The sequence below is a fragment of the Corvus moneduloides genome, chromosome 1 (genome assembly GCF_009650955.1).
Source record: "Corvus moneduloides isolate bCorMon1 chromosome 1, bCorMon1.pri, whole genome shotgun sequence".
In the NCBI taxonomy this organism is placed as follows: Eukaryota; Metazoa; Chordata; class Aves; order Passeriformes; family Corvidae; genus Corvus; species Corvus moneduloides.
In genome coordinates, this window is record NC_045476.1 from 24,182,618 (window position 1) to 24,208,929 (window position 26,312).

General features: G+C 41.4%; 2 protein-coding genes across 4 annotated transcripts in view; both read right to left on the bottom strand.

Moving 5' to 3' along the window:
• The window catches only part of TGFBR1 (transforming growth factor beta receptor 1), a 34,983-nt gene extending 32,969 nt beyond the window's left edge, over nt 1-2,014 (bottom strand). The window contains exon 1 of the mRNA XM_032102179.1: nt 1,861-2,014. Coding sequence (XP_031958070.1) covers nt 1,861-1,948 — 88 coding nt within the window. The 5' untranslated portion in view covers nt 1,949-2,014. The remainder of the gene's footprint in view (nt 1-1,860) is intronic.
• Nucleotides 2,015-16,996: 14,982 nt separating this feature from the next.
• Nucleotides 16,997-26,312, bottom strand: part of COL15A1 (collagen type XV alpha 1 chain) — a 116,544-nt gene continuing 107,228 nt past the window's right edge. For all 3 annotated transcript variants that reach the window (XM_032102202.1, XM_032102213.1, XM_032102194.1), the window contains 7 exons: nt 24,036-24,100; nt 22,931-23,059; nt 22,707-22,766; nt 21,449-21,508; nt 20,365-20,550; nt 19,251-19,366; nt 16,997-18,913 (listed from right to left, as the gene is read on the bottom strand). In XM_032102202.1, coding sequence (XP_031958093.1) covers nt 18,697-18,913; nt 19,251-19,366; nt 20,365-20,550; nt 21,449-21,508; nt 22,707-22,766; nt 22,931-23,059; nt 24,036-24,100 — 833 coding nt within the window. In that variant the 3' untranslated portion in view covers nt 16,997-18,696. The remainder of the gene's footprint in view (nt 18,914-19,250; nt 19,367-20,364; nt 20,551-21,448; nt 21,509-22,706; nt 22,767-22,930; nt 23,060-24,035; nt 24,101-26,312) is intronic.

Here is a 26,312-nt window from a genome sequence, read left to right on the forward strand (position 1 = left end):
CAAATCATACCTCAAACTACTTCATCAACTTAGACCACAAAGTTCAGGCAAATTAACTGCCTTACCCATACCAGGGCCTCTAGAAGAGTTATGGATCTGGAACCCTGGATTTCTCATTCCGTTGAACAGAGAGGATTTCTCTTTTTTTTAAATCAAAAGGTAGCACACCACCTTCCATCCATAAGGTTTTGTATGGAAGTCTGTTGCCTTGTTTTTACACAAAGCTTTTAGACCTTAATTTCATGCCTCAGATTAAGTCACGAAAACAGGGAAACTGTTGATTGATGAGAGGCATTAAAAGGGAAAAAGTTCAAATTGAGCTAAAACTTCCTTTAACATCTAAATTGATTGTGTTACGTAAGAAAGCTTTAAATTATTAAAGTCTGCTGCACCTTTTCAAGAACACAAGAACAACCCATGGGTAACTTAAGCTTATTTCACTGTTTGCACATCAGAGAACTTCTATCATCTTCAATAAGAGTATGGGTGATTAACACCACATTTTAGTACAGCAAGTTATGCTTTAAGTAACTTTAATTTTTTAAACTTAAATATTTTAAAATGCTTTAAGTAACTTTTCTTTTTCAGCATGAGTACCATTTGAGATTGAATTATGAACAGCATGGTATAGATCCAGACTGAGGGATGTCTCAAAGCTGTAACTGAAGAAGTTGTGCTTCTCCACTTCCTCTTTAAAATCCAAAGCAATATGCAATCCAGCTACAGAAGAATTTAAGAAGTGAACTGATTATAAAATGCAGATTTCAACATCAAACTTAGTACAGATGAAACTGAAGCCCACATCAATTCGGGTAGGGCAACACCTGTATACCGCATTAGGCCGTATGTCCCAAACTGCTAACCACAGAACAACATGCACATTAAAAAAAAAAAAAAAAACAAAAAACAAAAAACAAAAAACAACCAAACCCAAAAAGGAAAAAAAAAAACTACCCAGATCTTGCATTTATGAATGCTGTTAAGCACTCTTGTTTCATGCACTAGCTCTGCAACAGTACAGCTCTGATATCAAACCTCTCTGGCAAAAAAGCACAGGTACAGAAGGCTGGAGAAACAAAACCGTTTCACTGTATAAATATGCACCCAAAGATTTCATTTCCACACGGCTCGGTCCCCATCCAGCACAGAGGCGAGGGGGTGTTGGACCGAAAGTTCACCTGTCCCCCCACCACCGCGACAGCAGCACACGGTGCTGTGGCGTGCAGCGGAGCGGGGCCAGCCCCATGTCACCTCCGCGACGTGGGACATTCAACACGTCTCTGTACCGGCCGCTCCTCCCGGCGGCACCGCTGCGAGCGCCCTGCCGCGGCCCGGGGGCTGCCGCTCCTCCCGCTGCCGGCGCACCCCGCCCGGGAGCCGGGGGGCTCTCAGGGGCTCCGCAGGGAGGGGCGGACGGATAGACGGGGGAGCTCCGGTAGCGGTAACTAAGTTGCCTTCGCGAGCCACGGCGACACGCACCCGCCCGGGAAGACATCGGGACACAAAGTTACCCCAGGCAGACACCGCCCGAAGCGCTGCTCGGCGGGGGCGAGGAAGTAGCGGCGGGGGCCAAAGGGAGCCCTCCCCACCGCCCCTCCCGCGGAGCTGCCGCCGCGCTCGGCCAACAAAGGGCCGAGCGGTCCCCGCCGGGCTCGGACACCGGGGATGGGGGGGGGGGGGGGGGGGGGGAGGTGACTCCGCCCCAGCCGGCCCCTCCGCCATGTTGTTGAAAGGAACCGGCGGGGACCCGCCACCCCCCGCCGCTCTCCTCAGCCACCCCCACACCCCCACCCCGGGCGCTACCGCCGCGCCCGCCGCCTCCCTCCGCTCCCGCCCCACCCCGGCCCCGCGCGCACTCACCGCCCGCCGCGGGGCAGAGCAGCGCGGCCACAGCCAGGCACAGCAGGGCCCAGGGACGCCGCCGCAGCCGCCGAGCGGCCGCCGCCATGTCCCGGCCGCGACTCCCCGGAGCCGGGAACCGCCTCGCGACGCGCGCCCGCTGCGCCCGCCCAGGGACCGGCGCGGCGCTCGCGCTGCGTGCGCCCTCCCGGCCCGCTCCGGCCGCGAATGCCACCGACGCGGCGGCGGCGGCGCCACCTGATTGGTCGCCGCGCCCCGGCCCCGCCCCCCGGCGGCCGCGGGCAGCCCCGACAACAACAGGCGGCGGGAGCGGGGCGCGACCCGCGCGGCCGCGGGTGGGCTGGCGGCGCCCCCTCCCGGGGGGGCTGAGGCCAGACCGGGGCTGTCCCGGCGGGAGAGCGGCCGCTCCGTCCCCTCGGTGCGGATCCCGAAGGGACTTGGGCAGTGGGCATGGAGCTTCCCCGCGCGCCCGGGCGCTGCGAGTGTGCTTGGGCGAGCGGCTGAGGCGCTGCCAGCGGCGGGGAGGGACCCGCTGGCAGCACTGCGTGCGGAGCCGTGAGGGCACCGGCGCCGCTGGAGGGGAGGTGCGGGAGCATGTGAGCAGCCCTCGAGTTGCCTTGGGAGCTGCGGAAAAGAGCGGTAGCGGAGGAATTGCTCCTCTCGGGAGGCGCTGCAGACGGGCGGGGGGAGCGTGCGGAGCCCCGGGCCGGTCCCTGCGGGGCCGCCGGCCGGGCGGGGGCTGCAGCGCACGGGCAGCGGCAGCTCCTGCCCCGCGCCCTGCGCTCCCGCGCACGTGCCAGCTCCCGGTCGCACGGAAAAGCCCGGCGCTCCCGCGGCCAGTCCTGCAGCCGCTCCGCCGTCCCGGAGCGGAGGGTTTGCTCTCCCGCAGCAGCGGGAGCCACAGCGCTGAGCCCACAGGCTTTGTCCCCGTGCGACGAAAGAGCGGTGCCAGGCACGGGTGCAGCGCCCAGCTTATTGCACGGTCGGCACGTAACTTCAGGAGTTAACTGGGAATCGGGAAGCAAACTCGCGCAGTCCAAATACCCGTCTGAGGCAATACCTGAATCTTAAAACCTGGGGCAACTGGGATCCACCTCGTGAAGAAAATTACCGTGACTAAGGTTGTTACTTCCATCCACAGCTTTATTAGCTTTGCATGGGTGGCAGAGCAGGACAGGCTCTCCTCCTTCCCTCTTGGGATCAACTAACCACTCTCCCAGCAGTTACCTGATCCATCCCACCCCTCAGCTCCATTACCTGACTGTTGCGTCTGGATCCTGAATCAGTTCAGAGTCCCTCAGCATATGCTTTTATACTCCTTTTGTTGCTTGTTTTGCTTGCAGTGTGACCCTCCCATCACAGGCCAAGATACGCAGATCACAGGTGTTTTTCCACGTTACTTGCAGTCGTTCTTGCAAGCCCCGTGTACTGTTCCTGCCAGATGGTGCCTTCCCAGTTCACAGTGTCCAGGACAGCACTCTCCACACTCCCCAGCACCACATGGCACACTGATCTCCTGCCTCCCTTTTACTTGCAGTTTTTCAACCAACACTGCTTTTATAAAGTCTTGTTTCTCCTACAGTACACTTCACCTGGATAAGAATCTTGATACTATAACTGTTCAAAGTGAGGTAAATATTAATTCTCTTTCCCTTTCTCCCTGAACAACGTCATACATAAACAGATTCTAGTTATATTTTCTCTTGCAAAATAACATTTTAATGACATGCACTTCATGACAGATATTGGACCAAATGTCTGGATTTGATATAGATTCATGCTGTAATGAACTACTGAAGCTGACAACACCAGGCAAACGTGTTCTTAGTTATCCATACGTAGAAATATTTAGAGGGCTAATCCTCAAATAAATATATTAGCTTTAGAAAGAAATACTGAAGCACTGTTAAAATTGCTCAAATCCCAAGACACTTTTTAAATTCATATGGAGCATTAAAACTATAAGCTGAGAAAGTTGTATGCTCAGGGGGGGAAAAATCCAATATTCATTTCCCCATGGCAGATCTCCTGGGTTTAAGGATGGGTCACAGACTGTATCTCTGAAGGAAGGCAGGGAGCAGTAAGCAGAGCATGGTGGACGATTTTTTCAGGGCTCCCAGTTCAGTCCTATGGGGAATATTTTGAATTAACATCCTGAGTGACATTTGGCTGACAGACACAGAAAAATTAAAATAAATCAATAACTTGCAGGTAGCAACTCACCAACTAAGATGGATTCAGGTCACTTCCAAATAGTGTCACTACAAAGGGAATATTTTTTTGCCAGGTCTCACTCTTCTTTCCTATCACACATGAGGTAAAGACCACTACAGAAGAAACACCTAAAATTGTGTCATGCCTTGTCCTGATCCCTGGGTACCTCTCTCTGATCTTGTGTATATTAGATTTAAAAGCCAAAGTAAACATGCGCCAGAAGCAAAGCTACCGAAATGGGTTTGGCATGTCCAAAATCTCTCCTTTTCTTGCTATGCTTCCTTGTGTCCAGATTCTTAGGGCTGCAGCTTCTGGTCTTGATTAAGGTGGGGTCTAAGAACTTCTGGTTATGATTCAGACTCTTGATATTCAATGGGCTCTAGTAGACATTTGGGTCTTGTTCTTGTTGGCACCTTCCTCCATTAGCTCCCCCTTGTCACTGTAAGATGCATCCTGGTGTTTTTCCACCATCTTTCTCCCACTGTTACTTCTGCTGTCAATTCTCCTTTTCCAACATTTAGGTCTTCCCATTCCTTTTTATGAGCTTCGTAACTGCTTTTGGTGCAGCAGGGAGTTTGCTCATCTGGGCAATACCTGGCATCTTTAGGAGGGTTATAGGAGAGGAATTTAGATTCACTGGTTGGAATGCAACGTAGTTCATGTTACATGTCCTGTTTGGTTACAATAAAATCTGCCTTTTTTTTTGCTATACAAAATGGAGCAGTTAAATAAAAATTACAAAATAAAAATGATGGCCTGAAAAGATTTAAATAATTGGTTCCTCCCTATGCCTACAAACAAATCTAATGCCAATCCAAAGAAAATGAGATCTTGATGCCTGCATCTAGTTATTTTCATCCTTAAACATGCTAGTTAGTCAAGTGAGGCTAAGTCAGACAATGACACAGTCAGTAAAACAGTTACCAAGATATGCCTTTCTGTAAAGTGACATTTTATTTGAGAAGAAAATAACTATTCTGTGATCACAGATTCTTCAAAATTACAATAACTGCTTCGCTTTTTCCTGCCAAAATAGCAAGAAAACAATTTCACTGTACAAATTTGCCAAGTTCAATAGAAAGCAGTGCATGACCATTGCATTCTTATAACATTTTAACTGGATTAATTAAATATCATTTTTCACTATTTCCTGTGAAGAAATCCTTAAAAGCACTTCTTATCTACTTCAATCGTCAGTGCTTACTGAGGATGGAAATAATGTCATCGGCGAACATATATTTAGAACAGGCAACCCCCCCCTCCCTTTTTCCTGGCCTAATTTTTCTAATAAATTAATTAATTTATGACATAATTACATTCCAATTACAGAAATATGCAACAAAAATAATCTTTCTTTTTTTTTTTTTTTTTTTTTAACACATGGCAGAACACAAAGCAAGATGACACAGAAAACCAACCTATCTGGATTTATGAGGTTTGTTTAAATCATCAAATTGGTTGGACGTATTTGAAAAATTCTTGCTTTTTAGATTGAGTAAATCAGGTTATTATACAGGGAATATCTGCAATTTAAACACCGATTAATTTCTTTCTTCTGTTCTAGAATGTGACAGTCATACACATGTACAGCACCCACAGGGAGAGAGAATGAAACAATTAATCTTTACTTAGTGCTAGTTTTCTTTCTTGTGAGAATTATTGTCAGTGTATGCACACTACTTAAACTTTTTTTTTTTCCTGGAAGATGTAAAACAAAAGAATTGCAGCTGCATGAAAAGTTCAAATGGAACTCTGTACTGCAAAACCTCCACAAAGAAAGAAACTATGTAGGGCATTGAAATAAAAGACATTTTGGAAAGGGACAGGTGGTGAGATAGACAATTATACAAACCAACTTATTCTATAGCTTAGTATTTGAGAAAGATCAAGAATATGAATGTTCTTGCATTAGAAGCTGATTTAGTTCCAAAAATGGACACCAATAAATGTATTTTTTTAGATTTAAACTGAAAATATATGGAAGTATGATAGGAAATAGTATTAATTTTGATGACTAAAAGTTTATTAGTCTTTTAGTGTAAGAGGTACTGTATCAGGGTAATAAAAGAATCTTTCTCTCACCAACAGTGAGACCAACTAGTGCTAAAGCAATAAAAAACAAAGGTATTGCAAAACTTCAATTTTTACAGTTTTCTGTCCATGGTAATTAGCTAAATGTTACATTTGTTTGTTTGGAAGAACTATTCAGTACATCATGATATTTACAAATTACTTTCACCAAGGAATTCAGCAAGAGGAAAAGTACTGAATATATAACATTTACCAAAATAGAATAACTTATTGAAAAAACCCCAACATTGCCCTCCCCACCTAGTCCTTGATTTTTCCAAGCAGTTTTACTCAAACTGGAACAGAAAATATCAAAGTGCTTATTAGTGTGCAGTTTCTGTAAGCACACAAACCAGAAAGTTTCACAAAGGTCTGTGACCTTTCTGTGTCAGAGACAAGCAAAAGGAATCACTTTTCTGAAGTCACTGCTTTATGAAACATTCAGAATTACTCATTTTATAACCCTTATAAACATTGCCTGATTTGACTCATCAATGTTTCCAAAACTAAATACTGCAAGATCTTAGTTATTGAACACTCAGTTAATCATCTTCTTTAACAGAAGGCCAGTTAAAGCTTTAAGACATTTGAAGCCCTTTTTGCTGTGGAACACTCCATATCCCAGAGTTTTGAACTGTGTGGCCCAGAAATGCACCACATCAGCACAGAGCTGCTTGATCCCTGCAGCTAACACCACCTTATTACACAGATAATGGGTTTGTGAACATGTTACAGTGTCCTAAGCTCTTTAAGCAGATCTCAGTGATGACAATTAAACCCCTTAGACTTGGTGTTTCATTCCAGCTTGTAGAGTCCATCAGCTGCTGAGCTTTTTTACTACACGTGTGCTAATCCAACTTCACTTGAAATCAGGCATGAACTATTCAAGGAGAGCAGTGTTGACTGCAAGTCTCCTTACAGAGAGGTCTGATTTATGCTGAAAGTAGGGAAATACTGTATGGTCCAAGACATGCTGCTAAACACAGCAGTGACTAGGAGGACCGGGTAGCTTAGGGAGTGGTTGCCAGAACAAAAAAGGCTGACATCAACCATGTCTGGAAATTACTTGAGACGGGTCGTCATTATCTGTTTGAAGGCCTTACATTGCTGAAGTAACTCTGTAACTTTGGTAACGCTGAAATGGCAGGGACATCTCACCTGCAGCTACAGCAAAGGATACACTTATTAAACTAGCTTGCCACAGATTAAGAAAGGATTTTTTTTCCTGTGGAGGTACAGCTGTTACCTGTTTGGACACTACTCATTCCAATTTGATGGTGAAAGTAATAATTTATTTCACTCTGCTTATCAAGGAAAGTAATTTTCCTCCAGAGACCAGACTCAGTTTTGCCTAGAGTGGGGAAGGAGCAGCATGTGTAACCTACCAAAAGTTAACGTCTTTCTAGCAAGACACAGATCATGAGGTTTTCCTATTGTAATTCTCTGTGTACCCATCAGCAGACAGGCTTCCTGTGGGTTTGACACGTTTGACTACTTCCATGGAATAAAGGCTCATAGCAGACAAGAAATTTACTAGAGTAGGAAGTGGGAATTGGGGTGAGAAGCTGCTAAGACCTCAAAATTAGACTTGGGGATCTAGATCACAACTTGGAATAAGTGTCAGTTATCCTTAAAAAAACCCCCAAGTTTTTAAATAAAACTTTCACTTTGTTGTTGAAACAGCATTTCATTCAGTCGAGTATAAACTCAATAAAAATAAAATAAAAAAAGAGACAAGAAAAAACCATTTAACTAATTTAAATTAATAAAATCATATTTAATTCCTTAAAATTGCAAATGAGATAAGAGAGAGATTCTTCTATCACATGCTATAGGAATTCCTTGCTTTGCTGCAGCTTTTCTAGACTTGATATGTGCTCCTCATCCACTCATTCTTCAGTGCATGTGACTGTATGTTGCCTGAGGTGATAGCATTAAACTTTCTATCACAGTTCAGGTTCTACCAGGTTGTTTCAAAATCCTGTTTCTGTAGTCTCTCTAAGCAATATTGTCTGTAAGTTTTCAGTTGTTAATTTGCAAACAATAGCTAGAGTTCACTCTAAAGGTGCTGTACCTTGAGCAGTCCCAAGAGAACTGTATGGAGATTTTCTGTAATGTAGTTTTAAAAGGTGTTTTTTCCTTTAAATAGGTAACGGAATTTGTACCTATTCAGGAATAAAAACTGAAAAAGAGAAAAATAGGCTAAAGACCTGTTTGGATAAAATGACAAATTATACAGTGACAAGAAAGATGGTGGAAATCATTTGTAGAACTTTGTCCTTTACCAGTTCTTGAGCTATTAAGTTTCTAACTTTTCTCCAAGAATATGTAGTTTTGAGATTGCATAAGTCCTTGGTTATATCTACATTTCCAAGTGGCATTGTTAAGTGGGAAGACTTTTGCCACTGGACCTATACAGAAATGATAGCTCATTATGTTTTCAGGTCTGAATTAGCATGGAAATTCTCCTGAACAACATTTTCTGGTTGCAAATAACAATCACTTACTTCATTCTGTTTCTCAGAATTCTGTTTCTCTATTACAGCAGTCATTTTCCATCAGCCATATCCCTTGGGTATAATTCCAAAGGCTGACTTTTACCCAAGAAGTCTAAGTAGTCTGGATACTAGATTGCTGAAGAAACTGTCTCTCTTGAGAATTTAAGCATGTTAAATTAAAATTCTAGATAAACTAATAGCCTAGAACTTCTGGAATAGTAGTGGCAAAAACATTTTCACCACACCTGCACAACACAACTGACTGCTGTCAGTGGTGTTTAAAGGCAACCATTGCCAAAACCCAGGAGAAACGCATTCCTAATTTAAAGAGAGGACAATATTAAGGAAAAAAAGAGCATTTTAAACGAAGATCAGGAACATGTCCACCATGCCACTGGATTATTCTGCCAACAAAATATTGGAAATGATGGTAGTAACAATACATATTTGTTTGATCTAATGAAGAGTAAAAGATAGGAAAGGAAAAGCCCTCTTTGCCAAGGAGATAATTTCAGTTCAGCTAACTGGTCATGGGACTAATTTGCCAAAATTAATGATTGTATTACAAGACAGAAAATGAAGAGCCCAAATAATGTTCAAAATTCAGTAGGGCAAAAGACTAGAGCATCTCTATGTATCATTCTGATGCAGTTTAATTTTATAGGGGAGGTTACTCTTTTGTAGCTGTAGTTGAAGCCATGAGAAGTCCAGATTTTTTTGAGAAGCTGAATGCTTTGTCTTTTTGCAGGATACATATTTTCTCAGAACTTTGCTGAAGGTTAAAGAACTGTGTAAATATTACATTTTGGAGACTGGCTGCGACTCTTTTTAAAATACAGTTTTGGTTTCCACTTGAATCAACTCTCAGAAATGGCTTGGCCTACAAACACAGCAGAATTAGTTTGTTCTTATAGCCTGGCTAAGAAGATATATTCTTCCTAGAATTTGTAGGATAACTGTTCTCTGAGTCTGAGAGGCTATGGGATTCTGCCTTGCCTTCTGCTGATACTTGCCCATATCTTATCCACAGGAACCAAATCAAAGAGCAAAATCAGAAAGGAACAAGTACCTTTTAGTTTTCAGGGTGTTTTTGATACATTGTGCTCTCTGTGGGGTTTCATGATTTTGAGGGTGGCCATAAGGAAGAATGCACGACATGGAACTCAAACGTGTTTGTATCTGGTTGAACTGACTTCAGTCTATTTTATCCTGGTACTTACTGAATTTTGATCTACCCCACACTATCTGTAACCTGCTCTAAAATGGACCCATTTATGTGGAACTTTTCTTCCATGAGTGAATCAGGGACAGAATTGCATTCATTTGGGCACTGTTCTCACAAACATGAGATCATCCTTTCTCTTGGGCCACACCATGCCTTAGTCATGCCTTGATGAGTAATCCTAGCTCTCTGGATATTGCTTTCCTGTGAGCAAAATGAAGAAGAAACCCTGTGAAAAGGAAACTGCCATAAGCCACTTGAGCCTGCAATGCAGTGTGTATTTGAACATTGCTACAAAAACTGTAGAGGAATAACTGGGTCTCATCAGGCTCCTGTCCTGCTCAGTACTGTTCTAACTTCATCCTGTAGTTAACTTCTCTGTATGCTTCCAAGTTGGCTTGAATGGGACAGTCACAGCTGCCACCGGACTTCACTGATAGTAATGAAAGACCCTGACAAGTTTTCTCAGAAGCAGTGGAATAGGTGGGTTGTTACCCCATTCATCCTCTGTATTTTACTTTGGGCTAAAACAGGTTTAGACTTCTCTTGCTTATGAACTAAGACTAACTTTTGAGCAGGCTCTAATTTTGCATGAGAAAAAGTTGCGGCTCTACTTCTTATCTTGACCTGCCTTTGATTAAAATAGGTTTCAGTAGTTTAGAAGTAACTTAATTTAGATGTAGACAGCTAAAGTTGTCACTGTAGCTTTTTTGCACTTTGAGTGCTTAAGTTCTCCGCACAATGCACAGAGAGATACTCACTTAAAAATTAACAGGAAGTTTTGAAGCAGGCTTGCCTAAACTTCTTCACTCTCTCCCCATAGTTAATAGATTCTATCTAGAATCAGCGTATTTCTGCAAAAGTATTCCTGGAAGCTGTTACATTTTAACACATTATTCTAGTGGAAAATAGAGGTTTAATTCCCAAGTGGTTTGTGCTCACAGACCTTATTTTCAAGACTAAGGATATTTGGAGTGCTATTCTGAGTCTTTCCTACTGGAACTGTTTCAATAGTTCTGGATTCATATTCATGAGCTACAGAAAGATTTTTGCTCTTTAATAGCCTAAAGTGTCAATGACAGCAGGGTTGCCCACTGATGTCCACCTGTGGCCAAGGAGAAATTAGAGGACCATGAATCTTGGACATGGATACATAAATCCTTTTCATCACCGTGTTTGACATCTATCAGATTTAATTGGGCTGCTCTTTGCAGCTTTCTCCTCCTAGTTCACTCTCCCTTTTGTAGCTCTGACTGTAGCCAATCTTGTTTACTGCCTTCAGAGTTCCTTCAATAGAACCTACACAGAGCGGATAATTCTATATTTCCTCTAGCTTCTCATTCATAGAGTTCACCACAACTTCAGAGCTTTATTATCCCTCCTCCCCAGTCCTTTTGATTTGTTTTACCCTGCTCCCTTCCCACCTTATGTCTTACTGAGTATACCAGTACAACAGGATACAGCTGTGAGTATTTTGATCCCTCCTCTGGGTTATTAATCAGTTTTCCTGAGCTCTTCTCTTGATGGTGTGCAATTGGGTTTTTGTAAGAAAGATACTGTGATTCAGTAACTTTGACAGAACGAGTAGCTTATTATCTGTCGTTATATAGCACTCAATTGAGAACAGGACTTTGCTCTTGTATGCCCAAGGCCTGCAGTGTACTCTGATATATCACCCATACCTAGGTTGGGAGAGCTGACTCTCTTTTTAAAAAAAAAGTGTGAACATTAGGAGGTGATTGAGTTAGATGCTGCTGACTTATCTTGCTTCTCTCCCCCAACATTTTGTTTGTCAGAACAGAGATCTTCCATCAAGAGATAAATTTTGAGAGGCCCAGGCCACAAATTTATTCTAGTTTTGGTGGAAATTACCTCTATCCATCAACTGGACACTTTCCTGACCTAACAGAAAAGAATCACAGCACACTATACCAACTTCTTGCCTTCTTAAAATGGAAGCATAAAACCTGGGCACAGTGCTGCACCTTCAGTTCATTTGCCTACAATTTGAGAAGATCGCGCTTTTGAAGTTAGCTTAGCTGTACTTTGAGCAGGGAGTTGGATTAGATGACCTTCTGAGACCATTTCCAATCTAAATTATTCTACTATTGTAAGACATATCAAGCTACAGGAAAGCGAGGAGAGAGATAGTGACTAAGCATTTAACTACAAATCTTGATGAACTCTGGTTATTAATAGGTATTTTTTTTACTTTTGAATAACAGTCTCTGTATGCCCATTTCTAATTCAGGAGGATTAACGCATGGAATCAATTTTGGCTGGATTTTAAGCTTTTGCACAAACAGCAGTTCCATGTCTGCTCTTTTGAATTTCTGTAAGCTTTATTTGGATGAAAATGAAGATCAAGATGGGAGTTCTGCAGCCTCAAGGATGAAAACACTTTTAAATAACCCCCCAAAATTTAAGCTGTGTCAGTGGTATATGTTTTAATTACTCAGATCAGTTCTGTCATAGCAAATTTTAGCATGCTCTTCCAAACTCTTCAGCCAATTAGCTTCTGTACATTGGTTTTGGCTCTGGATATCTGAGCAAAGGAGGCAAACAGTCTCAGGATACGTTTAAAAGACCTTGGCTTGTGAGTGTATGGTGTTGAAATTGATGTGTCTTCCTGATATGGGCTACCTCTAAATCCTGGATGTTTGAGATCAAGAACAGAAAATGTCCAAGATAAATTTGTGGTTTAAGAACAGCTTTGCTATAATGATAGAGAAACTTTGCCAAGTTGTAGTGATGGAAAAAGCTACTGAGAGCAAGTCAGGTTCTTACTCTGTAGGCAGAATCAATGGCAATGAAATACAGTAGTGAATACTTCTGAAATAACCTGTTCACAGATGTACCCTAGGGACTTCCCAAGCCCCAGGGACTTGTGAAGGTTCAGAGCCCACTGGGTTATGCCTTCTTGGGAGGAAACATGGACTTCAAAATAATGAGATCAACAAGCTGGAAATTGCTTTGATGAAGCTGATGAACAATTCCCAATTCACTCAGCTGAAAAAAGGAAATGTAATATGAATTTGAGCTTGGTTTTGTTCAACATTACAGTAAGAATTTAGTAAACACAGGAGCTCAAACACACCACTCACCCTACCCTAATATGGTGCAGCATCAAGGGATGTAGCCTCACGTTTTGAAGTATCAGGTAGGCTTCTGGTAGGCTGGCTGAAAGGGTGGTGGAATGATATTAGGAACTCATGTTTGGTGTCTCAGGTGAATCTAAGCACACCTCTAGACTCTGAAAAGTCACTGAGAGGATGCTGCCACCTCTAGAATTGGAAGCTGCTCAGTACTCCTAACAGGCAGGCTGTACATAAACATGATGCCTGATCCAACATCTGGGATAAAGCATGCAGACAAATGTCTTGTGTTGCCCTGTTTACTGATGAAGGCATCATGGTAGTAATCAGTTGTACAGGATGACTGCACCAGTATCCTTTAATTCTCAGATATTTGAAACATCCCAGCTCTGTGAACAGTCAATCAAGGCCCTAACCAAGGTGCTCATCAGTGTTGAAAGAGGTGAGGATAATGGAATGGGACAATATATCTATACACGGCTTGAGAACAAATGTGTGGGACAATGACGGCTGTAGGGGGTGCCCTGAATGAATGCAGTCTGGCCATAGGGTTTACATGAAAGGAGAATGTTTGCAGGAGGAATGTTTGTTATTAAATTTGGCAAAAAGATGTAAAGAACCATTGATGTGTTTTCTGTGGGTATCAGACATGCATGTCCTGCAGCCACCCTACAAGTTTTCAGTGGGATGAGGACTCCAGTTATCCCTGAGACCAGGCACAACGCTTCAGCACCTCTGAGTACAATTAAACCTTTCTGTTCCAAAATAGGATGGCTCTTTCAAACTATCCACAACAGTAGTCCTTGGCACACACTCTCCCCAAAGTTATCCCCCAAAGAAGTGGTTGGAAGGATTACAAATGGCACTGACCACAATTGTGTCAGGAAATAGTTCAGCTGTCAGTCAGATGCGGTATTTCTGCTAATAGCTCTGCCTTGACTGTGATAATTTTCTAGTACAGTGGTAGCCTTGGGGATGAGACTAGCCTCAATTGAAACCTTGAAGCCTGCAAAATGAAAATATGTAACTGTAGAGCAAAGATAAATACCGGCAAATCATTTTTTGGAGGTTAAAACCAACCCATCCTCTAACTCAGTGAGGAGATAATGTGTTTCCAATAGCAAACCATCACTATCGCTAGGACCTCAATGAGTATGTCTGGAACCAAAGAAGGTCAAACAAAACACCTGTGAGGGGGTATTGGTGCTGGTCTCTGGAAAACATTGATATTATACTGCTATTCGTGTGAACATACTTGAAGTGCACAATACAAAACATACCTTTCCTGCAGAGGCAATGTCATCATCATCCTGACTTGAATTTGAATGTGATCTTAGGTACTTCTTATAAGGTCCAATAGGGCTGCCATCCCCTTTTCTGCTGAAACATTACTAGTATCCCTTAGACCAGCAGAGGGAAGGTTGTAAGTTACCTCTCATCAACACCAGGGTGTGATGCTGAATTGATATCACATGTATGTTGTGGCTTAACCCTGACTGGCAACTCAGCCTCACACAGCTGCTTGCTTACTTCCCTCAGGGTGGTGTGGGGGAGAGAACTAGAAGAGTAAAGATGAGAAAACTCATGGGTTGGGTTTGAGAGGTAAAACAAAAGCCACACACACAAGCTAAACAAAACAAGGAATTAATTCACTGCTTCTCCCATTGTCAGGCATTGTTAAGTCATAACCAGGAGATCGGGGCTGGATTGGAATGGTGACTTGGGATGACAAATGCCATTGCTGCAATTATTCCCCCTTCCTGCTTCTTCCCCCCATTTTATATGCTGAGCATGATGCTATCTGATATGGGATATCCCTGTGGTGAGCTGTCCCAGCTGTGTCCACTCACGACTTCTTGTGCACCCCCAGCTGCCTCGCTGGTGAGAGGCAGAAAAGGCCTTGGCTCTGTGTAAGCCCTGATCAGCAAGAACGAAAACATCCCTGCGTTAACAACACCGTTGTCAGCACACAGTCAAAACACAGCCCCATACTAGCTACTGTGAAGAAAATTAACTCTACCCCAGGCAAACTGGCACAATGTAGAAATTCCCACAGCCTGTGCTGTCTGTAACTCCATTACTCTCTTTTGCCCACGCAGGATGAAGAGATGTTCTGGCTTTGTGTTCCCTCTCCCCCAGGCAAAGTCTACTACTTCTGGCGCTGAGTCATCCACTCTGGGTGCACCTCCAGGTTAGGCTGTGTGTACATACAGCCATTAATGAGGCATATTAGGAGTAGGATAGGGTGGTGTTATGGTGTGGCGGTTTTTTTTTTTAATATGGATACAGTGGAAGGGAATCTGGCAAGTAAAATTTTAGATCAACTGGTAACAGTGGAAGTGTCACCAAGGTGCAGAATAGGCCTTTCCTTTTAAGATGCAGCAAATATCAGCCCTCTAACTGGTTAAAAAAGGGAGGCTAGGTTCAGATTAGAGGATCAAAGTACTTAAGTAGATGTTCATCTAGAAATATTTCTATCTCTGGGCAGCTACCATTGAAGCATTAAGGAGAGACAGCAGAGAGGAACTGTTAGAGTGCAGGCTCGAACTGTGTATCAGACAGCAAATAACAGCCAAACCCCAATCAGATGTTTTTAGGATGCATGCATGGCATTAATTCCAGTACTTGAACACCAAAATAAAGTTGCAATTCTAGCAACTAATTTTTTAAAAATCTAGGAGACAGATTCTCTTCTCCAAGACAATGCTGGAGTGAAAACAGGAATTGCAAGTGTTAATGCAGAGGTAATACCTAAATCTCAATGCCAAAGAGGAGGAATCTTCCAGGCAGGACACACTGCAACTCATTCTTTCTTCTTTCACTGCACAGCTCAGAAGCAAGGCTGGCAGTCTTTGATTATACCAAAATGAGTTTTGTTAATTGTCAGTCCTTTGAGATGTATGTGCTGCACTGCAGAAACTCACAGGTTTGGCTTGATTATAGCAGCAATGGGAGGAGAAACTTCTCCTCTCACTGCAGTTCTGGGCAGAGCAGCACACTACTGATAGATGGTAACATGACATGGTTTGTGATCGCCCAGAGAAAAGATCCCTGAACTGAGAAGGACGAAAGACCTGCTGATTACCTACTGCTAACAAAACCAGTGGGCCAGAAGACGATTTTGGGGTATTCACAATTCAGTACTATTTGGACTTCTACATTTATTTCTTGCGCAGTTACTGTTTTCAACCTTGCTCTAGTGCTCTCTTGGTGATTGCTTTGCCTTATACACAGTTTCTTACCTGAATTAGCAAACGTTCTTCCTTAAGTGCACCTGACCTTTGTGTTGGAATCGTGCTGAAAAAGTACTCTTCTTTGATATAGAAAGCTAAAATATTCTAAGTATTGGGCTAATTTTTTTCTCTGTCATATCCTTGATGAATATTATTTTTTCTTTTCAATTATACTAGGGAATCTAAAGAGCATCACTGGCTTTGAAAAAAAGTGTGTGTTGTTGTTGTTGTTGTTGTTGCTTTCCCCAAGGGAAACTTCATTTTTCTAACAGATTTCTCATACCATTCTCTGGTAAAAGTATCTCCCTTTGTATGTGAGCAACCCTGTGAACTCAGCACCACAGCAGCCCAGGTGGTGCATGGTTCATGCTCTGTATTCTGTTAAAGGATGTGCAATAAATTCCTGTAGCCTGCAGATCAATGTTAGAGGTGGAAAGCAAACACTGAGAGTTTTTTAGCAACTTATTGATGATGCTTAACCATTTCAGTTCCCTGCTAAGCTCTGTTCAGGATACAGAGACGGGTTAGCTCTGTGACAGGACTGGCACAAACATCTCTGGATGCATTTTGCTGGACCCAACTTAAACTCCAGTTCAGTATCTTCTAAAACCTGCATGTTTTCATTAGTCTTCTCTCGTCCGCTTTCACAGAGCTCTTCTGTGTGATCCCATGGCCCCACCACCTCTTGTCACTGCAACTCCAGGCAAAGAGATAGCCCACTCCCCGAGGGTTGCTCAAGCTCAGGAGAGGAAGAGTAGGGACTGATGTGGATGACTGGCTGCAAGCAAAGACCACATTGGCCCGTAAAGGATTAAAAGTAGATGGTTCCTGCTTGAAGCAGGTAAAAGCACTTTATTTCCCCCTCTTGAACCTTCTGTGACTCAGAGTGAAACCCTGCTGTACCTAAATAACTCTTCCCGCTCTGTGAACTGGAGGAATTTGGCACAAGCGTGCTCAGTATTTTAGGAAAGTCGACTATAAATGAGTGCAGTGAATTGTTATGCATACATTTTAAATGTAATACAAATAGCTTTTGCCTTATTACCATGTTGTATTAATGGAGTAATTTACATTTTTTACTTTTCCAGAAAAAAATGAAGATATCATTCAGCTGACCCTGGGAAATAATCTTTTATAATCAATCAGAAAAATAAAGCTGGATTTCAAAATATTTAGTTATATAATTACATCATTTTAGTATTGTAAGCGTGATTTGCTTTTGTTTGTTGACAAAAGCTTCTAGTTATTTAACACTCTATTTGTCAGCAAATGAACATGTATTTCCCACACGGATTCTCATTTAAATCTTTAAAAAAAGGATAATGTGGAGTTTGACCTCCACAGTCACTGCCTGATAAAACATAAGTAAATACATTGTATAAAGTATACAGTAGACAAATATATCAGCAAAAGACTTCAGATATTTTGATGATACTGTTAGTGAAGAATATTACCATTTCCTGATCATTCCTATAATTGTTGCAGTTATTTTATATTAACAACTCTTTAATTATGTGAATGCCAGAAGGGTAAATTCACAAAAAGGAAAATCAGTTTACATATAACTTAGTGGGATAACAGTGTAGAACCTATTTTAAAGAAACCAGGGCAGACATATCTAATTCGTCAGTCTGACACAAAAGGAAACAACTTCCTCTAATATGCAATGAAATAAATAAAGGTCAGGTCGTTCATTTGTCTGCATTTCTTTGCTCAGTTCTACCAGTTAAACAGGATGTTTTCTATTAACATTGCTTTCAGGTTTCCTGGTAACAATTGCACCAAAATAAAGGCCAGATTTTGTCTTACGTGAAATTCACTCCTCCTGCATAAAGTCCTATGCCTAGAATCTGCAAAGAGAAAAGCTGAAATAAGATGTGAGAGCTGCTATATTTCTGTGTAACCACCAGGCTGAGATCCGTACAAGCTTGCAGGAATCAGGTACTCGGCTTCCACTAAAACTCAGAGGAGGTGAGCACCTTTGTTCTTAAAGCTTTGTTTTGCAAATGCGAGCTCTGTGAGGCATAAGAGCCTCCCAGTATTTGCTGTATACATGAGTATATATGAACGGTGCCTTAGGTATTCAAAATCTATGCAAGTGAAAAGGAGAGCATGGAGCATGCAGCTTCTCAGCTGTGAAGCAGCAGCAGCAGCCTTGCTGAGCCCTACTGCTTACAAGGCAGGCTACTGCATGTTCCTCACAGACCACACTCGACTCATGCCCTTAGGTGACCTCCAGCTCAGGCAGAGGAACATGAGCTAACTGTTGGCAAACTTCGAACCGCATGGGGTTCAAGTGGAAGGAAGGGCTTTAAGCCAGCCATGTGTGCACTGGATGTTCCACCTGACTGGAATGTGGTTTGTGCTGAGGTATGTTTTCTCTGGCTATTTTTTTCCTGAAATGTGCAATTACAAAAATTAAAATATTTACATCATTACAAATGAAATTTCAGTGTCAGCTTTTTCTGTCGTCAAATGGAATATTCCTATGTGCAGCAGGTGAATTATTTTCCTTGGGGATCAGATACAAAACTGTTTTCGATACAGAGAACAATAAACTGATTATTACAGCTATATACTTTCTGGTCAAGAAGCTTCCCTGTGTTCAGCGGCGATGCTTGTCCCGTAGCTCCCACACCAGCTGTGTGCCAGGCTTCACAGTAGTTGCTAACCAGTCGGATCCCATTTGCAGTTGAACCGTGCCATATTACCTTTTGAGGCCTGAAAGGTAACATTAAGAAGTTATTTACTGGAAAAGTCTCTTTTGCTTTATTCAGATGCACACCTGTACGTGTGGCGATCCACATTCCTTGTGCTTGAAGCAAAGAGTGGTTAGGTAAAGATGAAGACAGAAAGAAGACAGGGAAAGGAGAACATAAGCTGATATCCCATTTCTAGACTATCAGAAATGGCAAAGAAAATGGCATAAAGAAAGTGGGAAATTTTTATCATGTCTAGTACCCCAAGATACTGCTACTATTTCTATTACTATCTGGTAAAAGTAGAAAAAACCCCCTTATATGTAACATATGAAACATAAATGGTAATGCAAACTCACCAAGATGAATCAGTCATGATGTTCCTCCCATCAAAGGAGTATATTGGAACGTGAATGTTGAATTGTCCACCATTTCCATCAAATATAGATTCCCAGTTACTGAAAAGGGTTTCTCCCTGTTAAAATTTCAAAGCCACTTTTACAAACTAAACTAATCCCAAATCTACATCAAATCCCAAGTCTACCTTTATAGACTTATCTGTAAATTGAAAATTAGATCTGTACTTAAGGACACTTGTGATTTCATCTTTCACATCAGTTTCTGCATAATGTTCCTGAACAAACTTGTCTCATCTGTCATCTCTATGCAAATAGCTTTCTGGCCCGTGCCTTTGCCTCAAAGTTGTCTCTCTGTTCTATTGTCGCTTCAAAAATTCAGCTTGATCATCTCCTGTCCTTTTCCTCTGAAGGCATTGTTTGAAAAATTGCTTATAACTACTGCAGCAGTAGAGAAAATACAGACATAACTTGTACTGGAACTTCAGTTGCAGTCACAGTTTTGTGAAAAGTGTTGTAAATGTTCAGGGCAAAACCTTTGCATTTGGCTTCCTCTCAAACTGCTTTTGAGTTTTTCCAGTCAAAGTTGAAACAATATTGTCTTCACAAATTTCTCTCAAGGCTCTCTGTTTGCATGCACTTCAGAGCAGCATCCGTTCAACATGTTCCAAGCATCATGTGTTATTCCTGTAGGTTTCTTTGGCCGCTTGTTCTGGGAGCCAGCCAATGCTACAAAGACATGGTTTGTTTTCCTCAGTTTGAGAGTGTGTCTGTTTATGTGAGACCACAAAATGACTCATGCTCTAGACTCTCCTCTCTGTTTCATTGGGATATATCCAACATCATTCCTAAGCACAGAATTTGCATTTTTCTTAGGAATGAGAAAAATAGGTATTTTATCCTATGATCACACTAAAAAGTAGAACATAATAACTTAGTAGTTTTCTACTTCATCACTACTTTTTTGTTTCTTGAATCTGACTGTGAAGTACGAAGCAAAGCTGCTTCTTTATAAAATGCAGTTTGGGCTGAAACTTGGTGCCTTTGCTATTTTCCAAGATTTTTGGGGAACCTACAGCCTATCCTAAAAAATCAAGCGCTGAGTACCCATTTTTACCTGAAGATTGACTATTGGCAAATGGTGTCGGTCTGTTTTTCTGACAACTGTGGCCAGATCTTGCAAGTGCGATGAGAGGAAGGCTCTATAGGTAGATGTCAAACCCGCAAGCTGGGCCTGCCGAAAACACTGAAAATCTGCTCGCATGTCACCAGACAGTGGGAAGTTCAAAGCCACCAGATGTAACTGGAAGAAAAAAGAAGAAAAGGCACCATTTTAGAAAAAGTTTATGACACTAGGAAGACATATATTGGAAATAAAACTGTGCCCACTCCTCCTGCCGGTACAGAACATGTACCCTTCATAACAGGTATGAAAGTTATTTGTTGCCATAACATTACATTTCTCAGAGCCATGAGACCCTTAGGAGATACACCAATTTATCTTTCAAGATTAAGGAAACCATGAAGATTATATACTCCTAAAAATAAAAATCTTTTAAAAGCAGCTAATATTTTTAATCGAAAGTCTTGGAGTTTTCACATGAACAAAATCCCAAATCCTACAAACATTGAAAAAAGTAGTAAGAAGTGACTAGATACCATTTAAAAATACAAGAAGTAGCATGCTTAGGTCAAGCAGCACAGATGCACGAACTAATTTACATTCTTGCTTTTTTTTTTCTCTTTGGTTTAATTTTTTAGGTATAACTCAGTTACCTTGCTTTCTTTGTCTAAATATTTTAAAGTCTTTTAAATAAAGGCTTAGGTTCTAAAGTGTCTATCTAGGCCAAGCAGCACCATGAAGTTTGAAAATATTGTAATGAATATTTTAATTATTTAATTGTTACACTATTGTTAGCTTAGAAGTTACTCTGTGTTGTAGATTCAATCACTAAGTGAAGAGGTATTCCTAACTCAGAGTCAGGATTTTTTTTCTTTGAGATGGGATGATGAAAACAGATCTGGAGGGAAGAATTTCAAATTGTGTCTGAGATGTCTAAACAAGTTAAAGAAGTGTATTTGTAAATTTCTGAAGTAAAATCTCTGAGTTTGAAGAGCAAATATCACAGCTGTCCCTCAAGATGCAAACTATCACATTACAAAGCACAGCTCTGCAGCTGCAATACAGATCTCATACTTACTGCTGGTTTTCCATTGTTCATATTTGATATTGGTCTCAGTGCTGGAATAGACTGAAATCCCTGTTATTTGAACACAAGCAAAAAAAAATCAGAATTTTAGACACTCAGTAATTTTTAAAATAAAATTTAATCACTGCATCACTGGAGTCCTGCATGAAAGCAGTCTGCTCTTGGTAGGAGCAGAAGAGCAGTTGAGGAAAATCAAAACTGAAAGGGTAAGGAGGATGTGAAAACAGAAAATGGGTGGAAACACTTCTCAACGCGGTTAATTGTTTTGGGAGAAGCAAAGTTTTCTTCCCTAGTTATGGCAAGTATGAGTAACAAGCCACCAGCTGTAGCAGATGGGAAACTCAAGTGGTGTCAACTGGAGGCTGCAGACAACTTCTGATAACATGAGGTCTAGACATTTTGCCAGTGTGCTAGGTGAATTTCTTCTTGACCTACTCTAACTGTTTTTTATTTCTTTCTGGCCGTCTTCCTTCTCGCTGCTCCTTCCAAGCACTCTCTTGCCCTTTCATTTTCTCAGCAGACAAATTAACCTGTCATCAACAAAACCTTTCTCTATTCCCTTTGTCACTTCTTGGTTTTCATTCTCCTGCAATTTTTCGGGACAGACAGCATGTTCACATGCAGGTTGGTACAATAACTTGCAGAATGGGGTCGGGTCCAAACTAACAATTGAGGCTTTAGAGTACACCCTCTGCATGCTGCAGGGTAAGCTACATTCAGGTGATGATTATGGTACTCTGAATACAGGACTATAACCTTTCAAAGAAAATCTTGAAGGGAATCAGGGCTTGATATGACTGATTCCAGGATTATGAAACAGAATTCTGTGGGTTTGTGATTTTTTGTTTGTTTGTTTTTCGTTTGTTTGTTCTCTTCTGTTTTTGGTTTTTTTTTTTTTTTTTTTTGGTGGTGTTGGTTTTTTTTCCTTTTTTTTTTTTTTTTTGTTTGTTTTTTTTTGTTGATTTTGTTTTTTTTTTGTTTGTTTCTTTTGGTTTTTTGTGGGCAACTTACTTGTTCTGCTTTTTGTAAATGTGGCTTTGTCTCCATAGTGTTTGGAGTCTCAGAAGATACAGGAAACAGATGACTGTCCAAGCAAATCAATTTGCAAGCTTATGTAGTGGTAGGATGCTTATTTCGAACTGACAAATCTCAGTGGAAAATCACATTGTGCAGAGATCTGCATACAACTTCTGCCAAGTGTATCATGCATCTAGACTCAGTTTTTTATGGTCCAATATTTTGTACTTACATGGCTTGATATGGCTGGAGGAGGAAGACTGTCAGCAGGGATAGGAATTAGCTCACCAAGCTGAAAGAACCAAAAAGGAGAGTAGAACAAAACCATATCACCAGGAGCTTCTGAACTCAAAAAAAGGAGTTGCACCCACACTTCTCCTCCTCTGTAAAAATATCTCTCTCAGTTTTATTGTGAGGAAGGGAGTTGGAAAAGATTAGGATGTAGTGCAGTAGTACCTGCAATTTTCTCCATCCATTTCGAACACGGATAAAAACCTCACTGGTTTCCCTCAGATAGATTAGTGTACCTTCTGCTACATAGTGAACTTTTTCCAACATACCCTCAATGTTTTGGAACGTCGTAACCTGTCAAATAGGAAAATGAAACATACTTCATCAGACACACAAAACATTTTGCAAGTTAAGTAGTCTCATTTGGACACATAAATGTCAAGACCTCTTCTGCAGGAAATGCTCATAATGTCAGTTTTATGTAATTTAATCCACAAGGGATTCATATTCAGTAATATAAGTATCTTGCTACTTTGGCATACCAGCATCATCATTCTGTGGATTCTAGTAGAACTAGAGCAATTTTGTACAAATTTTGTGCAGAGTGAAGATCATTGCACTGCTACAATTTAGCATCCTAGGTCAAAATGGCAGAGTTCAGAAGAGAACTACAGTAGGTTAAAATTGGGGCAAGTTTCAGGAAAGTGTAAATTCTTCCACATTTTTTTTCTCATTTCCTCATTGTCAGAAAGCATATTAGTACTTTATGAATAATGCAGACCCTACTATAGATTTGTACATTTTTTTAATCTTAGTTTTGACCTAAGTAAGCTTGGACCTTCTATCTGAGAGAGTAGCTCCCAGCCTGCAACTACAGTCTTCGGTCCTGGGGCACAAGTCTTTGAACATTTGTTTCTCCCCTGAGAATTGCAATGAATGCCCTCTGCTAGCTTGAATAGGGTTTTTTTGGGGTGGTTTGTTTGTTTGTTTAGTTGGTTTTTTTCCCCCAGAAACTATGAATTCTTAATTTAGAAATTACTAAGACTTCTGTCTTAGCTGGTTTTTTTCTTCATGGATATCTTGGATCCAATTTTGATTTGTTTCATAATGTAAGAAAAGGAAAAAAAATTACAGATATTCTCTGGCACAATGATTTTTAGATTTTCTAGGGAAATCTACAGTTTGCATCTCAAAATTATGTGGTTTATAAAACATTGTAATAAATAGAAACACAGGATGGAACTTTCTCTCCTCTTTCAGTGCTACCAGTGACCACCAAAAGTCTTGAAGAAAATTTTCTATAGCAAACTTCCTTATTTTGCTCTCTTACCAGATTCCTGGTGGCAGGTGACCCTGGCTCTCCAGGAGGACCTGGTGGCCCAGGCATTGCAGCTGCTAAAATAAAATAAGCATACAATACATGCTGAAGGTCATCTTTTTTGAGAAAAAATGTGAGTGACATAAAGAAAGAACTTAGTGGTGGTGTCCAGGAGCAGTGGAAGTTTTAAATAGCCATAGTCGTGTCCTGAATAGCTCAAGTCAACTACAGAAAATACATTCTAAGGATTTTTTTAGAAGCAATGATGAAACAGTCTTTTCTCTGTTGTTTTGGGATGTTAAGGCCCACAGATTGCAATCTGTTGTAGAAACTGCAAATGAAGAACCAGGCCCACTTAAGCTGACCAGAATGCTCTTCTGCTGGCTAGTTCTTCTGCATGTGGAAGAGGAAGAACTTTTTGCTCCTGCCCATATAAGCTTTGAGGGAGTAATTACATCTTTTGCTCTAAAGGCAAATAAAAATTTACTTTTCCTTAGATGAAAAATTCACGTGTAAGCTTAGCTTATGTTTCAAAGTGAAGAAGAATTCTTCGAGGGTATGAACTTGGACTTCTAAGAATGTAGTCCACACCACCTACTATCTGTGTCTACTCCAAAAGCAAATTTCTTCTCCTTGAGCCATTTTCTGGAGTAAAAACTTCTTTCTTTTAAGGCAGGAAAGATTCAAAGATATGGAAGACTGAAAGCATGCATTTTGTGCAAGTGCATGGCATGGTAATGGACCTTTGAAGCTGTTTGTAAGAAGGAGCTTCTACACAAGGACCTCGCTTGTTGGTTTTTGTGAAACCCAGAGGAGCCTTGAAATCACCTTTTACAAACTGTAGAATCTATGTGCTGAGGCATTTGCAAGGATACTCCAGAGCAGGTCCTTCATGCCAATGGCAGGGGGAAGGGGGCCAGTTCTCAGAAGTGTTTAGAGCTATTTACCTGCAGATAAGCTATTCCTCTTTCCCCATGTTACAATATGTGAACCCCATACTACAGTATGTGAACTTCATAATTTTAGATAGTAATAGCTTTAAAAGAGATAACTGAGCCTTGAAGATAGGAAATAAATAAGCATCTGTTCTTAACATTTAGTAAAATGTGCGTTGCCTAAAGAACCTTTTTACAAAGCAAAGAGCATAATGTGTAGGAGGATGATGAAGACTAATGGCAGAGAGCATAAATGAAAGTATAGGGATGAAATACTACTAATAATTTGTTTTGTCTGACTGGGTCTCTTAGCTAATATCCAGAAGTGCTTAATATAAATTACACAGGAAAAGGCCTGAAGACCTTTATGACCTTCATGGATGCTGTGGATCTGTCCATATCGTGATGATCAGGGGCTGATTCACATAAAACCTATGTTCCAATGTTGAACATATTAAGAATTTTTTCTTTCTCAAATATTATTCAGAGGATGAATACTTCTGATAGACACTAATTTAATAATATTGACTGGATGACAGATTGGAAATCTCACCTGCTGTATAAACAAGGCTGACCAGGTTCAAGAAATACCTGGAGAGAGCAAATTGAAGACAGAGATATTTTCTCCCCAAACTAGTATACTGGAGGTACAGCTCTTATGGTAAAACAGGCTAATTGTTAGTTCTCAGGAACAGAGATCTGTATTTGCTAGACCTGTTGAAACTTTAGGAAGAACAGATCTGTGTTACTCCCTTTCTGCTAGTAAACCATCTTCAGATGAGATTAAGGAATGGTCTCCTCTGGTTTTACCTGGCTGGATTGCCATGCCGGTCACAGTTCCTAGAGGGAGGAATCAGTCATTTTCTCAGGCATACCTGCCAAGTAATGTCAGAGGAGCCCAGGACCCCATCCACCAGAACCCAAGGCTGGACATTAACAGTATGAGGCTTGTCACTAGGAAACTTGTGACCCAAAAGGAGTCAAAAGCACAAATGTCTTGAACAGTGACACTTGATTTCTAGCCACATACTCCCTTTGATGTCACCTTGTTTTCAAAATTCCTTCTTGATGTGACTATTTGTGGCACATTTTGCTCCTTTTCTAACCCAGTAAGTTGAAAACCATTAAAGGCAGAGTAAGCAACCTAAAGTTTCATTTCTATTCAGCATTTGCATAGCAACTAGTTTTCAGGAGCAGTTCTCCAGCAGTCTCATTCTAGACCTAAACTCTACCATGGGTACTGCCCTTTGATCAGAGAATGAGAGAAGCACTTGGATTGGAAAAGACCCTTAAGATCATCAGTGACACCCAGCACTGCAAAGTCTACTACTAAAACATGTCCCTAAGTGCCATG